Genomic DNA, 5,671 nt, shown 5'->3' with positions numbered 1-5,671 from the left:
GACCGCGCGCGACCGGAGCCGCGCGGAGCTCGACGCGGTCGTCGAGCTCGCGGCGAACCGGGCAGGACAAGAGAGCGAAACTCCCAACTTCAAAGGCTCCGATCTCGGCCAGTTTCCACTCGTTTCGGCTGATTTTTGGACGAGCGATCATCTTTAGGAACGGTCTCGAAGCGTGGATGTTTTTCCCGTAACGCGCGCGCGCGGAACAATCACGTTGAAGCGACGTTGAATCACCCTTGTGCTGCCCAGGCGGCGAACCGCGCGTCCTTCGCCGAGGACCTCGCGCGCGCCGCGGACCGCTGCGACCGCGCCGAGGCCCACGCGGCGCGCCTCGACCGGGACCGCGCGGCGCTCCGGGACCGCGTCGCCGCGCGCGAGGCCGCCGTGCCCGCCGCGTGGCACCGGGCCCTCGCCGAGCACCGCCCGCGCGCGCGGAGCCAGGTCGACGTCGACGGCGACCGCGAGGGCTTCGACGCGTCCGCGGGCGCCGCGGACTACGACGCGTTCGCCAACGACACGCCCGTGCGCACCTACGACCTCTCGAACGCGCGCGGCGGCGACGACGACGGGCCCATGTCCGACGCCGAGGAGGCGTCCTACCAGGACGCGCTCCTCGGCATCTGCATGGACCTGCCCATGCTGCGCGGCCGCAAGGCGTCCTAATAGTTTGGGCGGGGGGGGTAACGGGCACGAGCGCGCCGAGCGCCGATGCGACCGCGGCGCACCCGTGCGCGACGACGTTGCGAAGTCGAGCTCCCGGAGAGGCGGATGTGCGCGACGGGATAGTTGAACAGATATTGAACCGCATGTTGCGCTCGAATGCTCAAATGAGCATGTCGGCCGCGCGTGCAGCTAAGTGAAAGATGGACGCGGCAGAGGATTTCGCCCACGCGGTGCGCACGATCGTTCAACATTTTCGAGGGAATGTAAACGACGCGGGCGAAGATGGAGAGACGCTCCTGCACAAGGCCGCCGCAGCTGGGAACACCTCCATGGTTGCGGCGCTACTCGCCGCGGGAAGCGTGGATCAAGCAGTGGGTCAAGAAGCAGACAGAGACGTGCAATTCGCTCTCCACTATGCGGCTGAAGGGGGACACGTCGAGATCGCGCGCCTATTGGTCAACGCGGGCGGAGATTTAAACGTTCGCAACGTGGACAACGGCACGCCGCTCCACGTCGCGGCTTATAGAGGGCATTTGGAAGTCGCGCGTCTCCTCATATCGGCTGGCGCAAGTATCAATTGCGTGGATGACTGGGGTGATACGCCCCTCCATGATGCGGCTCACATTAAGCGCGGGGCAGGAGTTGTGCGTCTTTTAATCGATGCGGGCTGCAAGCTCGACGTGGAAAACAGAAAACAATCGCAGCCGCTGCATCTCGCGGCGACGGGCGGAGCCGATGAAACGATCAGATGCCTCCTTGCCTTTGGCGCCAACGTGAATAGCGTCGGTGGCTCTTTCGGGACGCCGCTCCGCGCGGCTTTAAGCCAAGGCGAACGTAGCACCCTCGCGGTGCTGCTCGAAGCTGGCGCGACTATTGACATGGAATGGCTCAACTCAATCCCAACCGAACCGCACAATCAGCCCGCCTGGAATTACCTCGAAAAAGTCGTCGCTGCGGGCGGCTACGAGCACCTCGTGCGCACGTACCGCCGCGTGCTCACGGCGCCGCGCGGCTGCCTGACGCGGTACCTGCGGCAGCGCTTCGGCCGCGACGCGCCGCACGATGTCGCCGTGCACGTCCTGGAGTACTGGAAGCCGCCGGGAGGACCGTAACATGCGAACTCAGAAGGGGGTCCGAGCCGCGTGAGGACGGTGAGTCCGACCATCAAACGACGCCGAAGAGTTACACAGAGCCCCTACGCATGTCGGCCAGCTTCGGCCAGCTTCGGCCGGCTTCGAAGCCAGCCCCCCCTACGCTGTCACCAGCTTCGAAGCCAGTCAGAAGCATCTAGAAGCCGGCGAAGCCGGCGAAGCCAGTCACCGCGACTCAGGCCTGCCTCTGCGAGCCGGACGCCAGCCGTGCCGGCATCTTGCGATTGCGCCTTCAAAGCGATGGGCTCCACTTCGCGCGCAATGGCGCGACGCGCGCTGCTGATCGTCACGGCGCTCTTGAACGCGCATCAGTGCGTCGCCTTCGTGCCGCAGAGCAGCGCCGTGCGCAACACCATCGTGCTCGCGGCGGCCAAGCTGCCGCCGCCGCCGCCGCCGCCGCCCAAGGTCGAGGTCGACGACGTTTCGAAGCAGATCGCGGACGCGTCGGCGGCGGCGTCGAAGTCGCTCGCGGACGCGTCGGCGGCGGCGTCCGAGGCCATCGCGCGGGCGACGGCGGACGCCGCGCAGCAGGCCGGCCCGGCCGCGGCGGAACTCGGCGCGAAGCTCTCGGCCGCGTCCGCCGACGCCGGCAAGACGCTCGCCGCCGCGTCCGCCGACGCCGGCAAGTCGCTCGCCGCCGCGTCCGCCGACGCGGGCAAGACGCTCGCCGCCGCGTCCGCCGACGCGGGCAAGACGCTCGCCGCCGCGTCCGCCGACGCGGGCAAGAGCGCGTCGGTCGCCCTCGAGCAGGCCGTCAAGAGCGTCGACACCGACGCCGCCGCCAGGGGCCTCGACGCGGCGCTGAAGACGGCGGCGGCGAGCGTCGACGCCGCGACGAAGAGCATCGACACGGACGCCGTCGTCGGGAGCCTGAAGCAGGCGGGCGACGTCGCCGCGAAATCCGTCGAATCGACGGCGAAATCCGCGGCGCAGTCCGTCGAATCGACAGCAAAGAGCATCGACACCGACGCCATGCAGAAGGGCCTCGACGCGGCCCTCAAGAAGTTGAGCGCCGACCTCGACGCGGCGACCGCGTCCGCGGCGAACGGCGTGGACACCGCCGCGGCGCAGAAGGCGCTCGACGCGTCGCTCCGGAAGATCGGCGCGGACCTCGACGCCGCGACCCGGGCCGCGTCGACGAGCGTCGACTCCGCCGCCGCGCAGAGGAGCCTCGAGTCGGCCCTGAAGAAGGGGAGCGCGGACCTCGCCGCCGCGACGAAGCGCGCGGACCTCGACGGCGCGACGAAAAGCCTCGACGCGGCGCTCGCGAAGCTAGGCCGGGACCTCGACGCGACCGCGAAAGAGGTCGACGTCGAGGCCGCGCTCAGGAAGCTCGGCGCGGACCTCGACGCGGCGACCAGGGCCGCGGCGGGCGGCGTCGACGCGGACGCCGCCCTCTCGAAGATCAAAGCGGACCTCTACGCCGCGACGGAGACCGCGGCGAAAGCCGTCGATTCCGCCGCGGCGCAGCAGAGCCTCGACGCGGCCCTGAAGAAGGTGAGCGCGGACCTCGACGCGGCGGCGAAGAGCGTCGACGCGGGCGCCGCGTCCAAGAGCGTCGCGTCGGCGCTGGCCAAGGTCGGCGCGGACCTCGACGCCGCGACGAAGACCGCCGCCAAGTCCATCGACGCGGAGGCCGTCGTCGGGAGCCTGAAGCAGGCGGGCGACGTCGCCGCGAAATCCGTCGAGTCGACGGCCAAGTCCGTCGACGCCGCGACGAAGACCGCCGCCAAGTCCATCGACGCGGACGCCGTCGCGGGCTCCCTCAAGAAGGCGGGCGACGTCGCCGCCAAAACCGTCGAGTCGACGGCCAAGTCCGCCTCCGACGGCCTCGCCGCGCCGCGGGCAAGAGCCTCGAGAGCGTCGACACGACGGCGGCCAAGGAGTCCATCCTCGGCGCGTTCCGACAGGCCTCCGACGGCCTCGGCGCCGCGTCGAAATCCGTCGACGTGGCCTCGCTGGGCAAGTCCCTCGGCGTCGCGCTGCCGAGCCTCGACGCGCTCCGGGACGGGCTCATCGCGAACGGCGTCCCCGAGGACCAGGTCGCCACCCTCGGCTTCGCCGCCGTCGCCGCCGCCGTCGGCGTCGTATCTGCCGCCGCGGGGACCGCGGCGACGCCGGCGCCGACGCCCGCGGCGACGGACGCCGAGAAGGCGGCCGCGGCGGCCATGGCCAAAGCCGAGGCCGAGGCCAAGGCGGCCGCGGAGGCCAAGGCGGCCGCGGCCGACGCCGACGCCGAGGCGGCCGCGGAGGCTCGGGCCAAGGCGGCCGCGGACGCCATGGCCAAGGCCGAGGCCGACGCCAAAAAGGCCGCGGAGGCCAAGGCCAAGGCGGAAGCGGAGGCCAAGGCCAAGGCCGAAGCCGAGGCGAAGGCCAAGGCGGAAGCTGAGGCCAAGGCCAAGGCCGACGCCGAGGCCAAGGCCAAGGCCGACGCGGACGCCAAGGCGGCCGCGGACGCCAAGGCCAAGGCCGACGCCGCGGCCAAGGCGGCGGCGTCGAAGCGGGCCCCGTGGCGACCCGCGGCCGCGAGCGAGGACGTGACGCGCTTCACGGCGTTCTGCGTCAAGTTCGACAAGGTCTACGACACGGAGGCCGCCTACGCGGAGCACTTCGCGCGATGGAAGCAACGCGACGCGGAGATCGCCGAGCGGAATCGGGCCACGCCGCCCGGCGAGGCCAAGCTCCGACTCAACAAGTTCGCCGACCTCTCCGAGGAGGAGATCGCGGCCCTCACGAAATAAAAAGCCGAGGTGTCGTCCGGAGGAGCGGAGCTTCAAGGTGACTTCATCAGGTCAATGATGAAAAGTGTGAGGCGACTCAGTCGTACGACCTCAAGCACTCGATCCATCAGAGCGTGCCGTCCACCGCTACCGCTAATAACAATATGAAGCTCCTCAGCATCTTCGCCGTTCTCGCCAGCGCCGCGGCGCTCGCGCCGACGCCCGCGCGACGCGGCGTCCGACGATGTTTCGCGCGCGCGCGCCCGGGGCCGGCCCCGCGCCGTCATGAACGCTGACGCCGCTCGCGCAGGTGCAGCAGCGCGCCGCCGCCGTCGCGCCGACGAAGCTGCCCCAGTTCGCCGCCGCCGCCGCCGTCGCCGCGGCGCCGCTGCCGGCCATGGCCGTCGACGCCGGCGACCTCATCCTCCCCGTGGGCGGCCTCACGCTCCTCCTCACGGGCGTCATCGCGGGCATCCTCGGCTACACGACCATCGGCGACGGCCCGGCCAACCCCAAGAACAAGTAGGGTTCCGCGCGAGCGGCACGACGCCGCGCCCGCGGCAAGTAACGGAGCGCGCGTCGGTTTCGGTTTCGGGGAGGGGGCGGCGGCTCGCGCGCGGGTCCGGGGGGGGCGGGGACTTGTCGCTCAGGGCAGCGTCGGGTGGAGGCTGATGGCGTTGTTCGTGGCGTAGTCGTCGGGGTCCTTGGGCTCGTCCTCGACGTCCGCGCCGGCGCCCTTGGCGCGGCACGCGCAGCAGCGCGCGGCCACGCAGCAGGCGGCCGCGACCGCGGCGACGGCCGCGGCCGACGCGACGGCGATGGACGCGACGGACGCGCCGTCCGGGCCGTCGTCGTCGGCGTCGAGGAGCGGGGCCGCGGGCGCGGCCGTCGGCGGGCGCGACGGAGGGGCGGACGGCGCGGCGGACGACGGCGCGCGCGTCGGCGCGGTGGTCGGCGCGCGCGTCGTCGGGGCCGTCGTCGGGCGGGCGGTCGTCGGCGCCGCCGTCGGCGCGTAGGGCGCGCGGTCGCCGGGCGCCGTCGGCGCGCGCGTCGGCCGCTCGCCCTGGTCTTCCGGGGGCGCGGCGGCGGCGCACGGCGGCGGGAGCGACTCGAAGGCGTCGACGGTCATGACGACGA

At 71.6% G+C, this 5,671-nt stretch overlaps 4 protein-coding genes across 4 annotated transcripts in view; all 4 read left to right on the top strand.

Moving 5' to 3' along the window:
- The window catches only part of AURANDRAFT_61592 (hypothetical protein), a gene marked incomplete at both ends in the record, with an annotated part of 4,293 nt that extends 3,630 nt beyond the window's left edge, over positions 1–663 (top strand). The window contains 2 exons of the mRNA XM_009035813.1: positions 158–162; positions 250–663. Coding sequence (XP_009034061.1) covers positions 158–162; positions 250–663 — 419 coding nt within the window. The remainder of the gene's footprint in view (positions 1–157; positions 163–249) is intronic.
- A 278-nt stretch (positions 664–941) lies between these two features.
- AURANDRAFT_13162 (hypothetical protein) lies at positions 942–1,523 on the top strand (the record flags this gene model as incomplete). Its single annotated transcript, XM_009035814.1, has 1 exon — positions 942–1,523. A coding segment is annotated over one exon (582 nt), but the record flags the coding sequence as incomplete, so codon positions are not given.
- Positions 1,524–2,075: 552 nt separating this feature from the next.
- AURANDRAFT_61591 (hypothetical protein) lies at positions 2,076–4,555 on the top strand (the record flags this gene model as incomplete). The annotated part of the gene is made up of 2 exons (XM_009035815.1): positions 2,076–3,611; positions 3,725–4,555. The coding sequence occupies 2 exons, from the start codon at positions 2,076–2,078 to the stop codon at positions 4,553–4,555; spliced, it is 2,367 nt and encodes a 788-aa protein (XP_009034063.1).
- Positions 4,556–4,931: 376 nt separating this feature from the next.
- The window catches only part of AURANDRAFT_61590 (hypothetical protein), a gene marked incomplete at both ends in the record, with an annotated part of 2,381 nt that continues 1,641 nt past the window's right edge, over positions 4,932–5,671 (top strand). Inside the window, one exon of the mRNA XM_009035816.1 lies at positions 4,932–5,056. Coding sequence (XP_009034064.1) covers positions 4,932–5,056 — 125 coding nt within the window. The remainder of the gene's footprint in view (positions 5,057–5,671) is intronic.

The sequence above is a fragment of the Aureococcus anophagefferens genome (genome assembly GCF_000186865.1).
Source record: "Aureococcus anophagefferens unplaced genomic scaffold AURANscaffold_3, whole genome shotgun sequence".
NCBI classification, from domain to species: domain Eukaryota; class Pelagophyceae; order Pelagomonadales; family Pelagomonadaceae; genus Aureococcus; species Aureococcus anophagefferens.
This window is presented reverse-complemented; position numbering and strand designations above follow the sequence as displayed.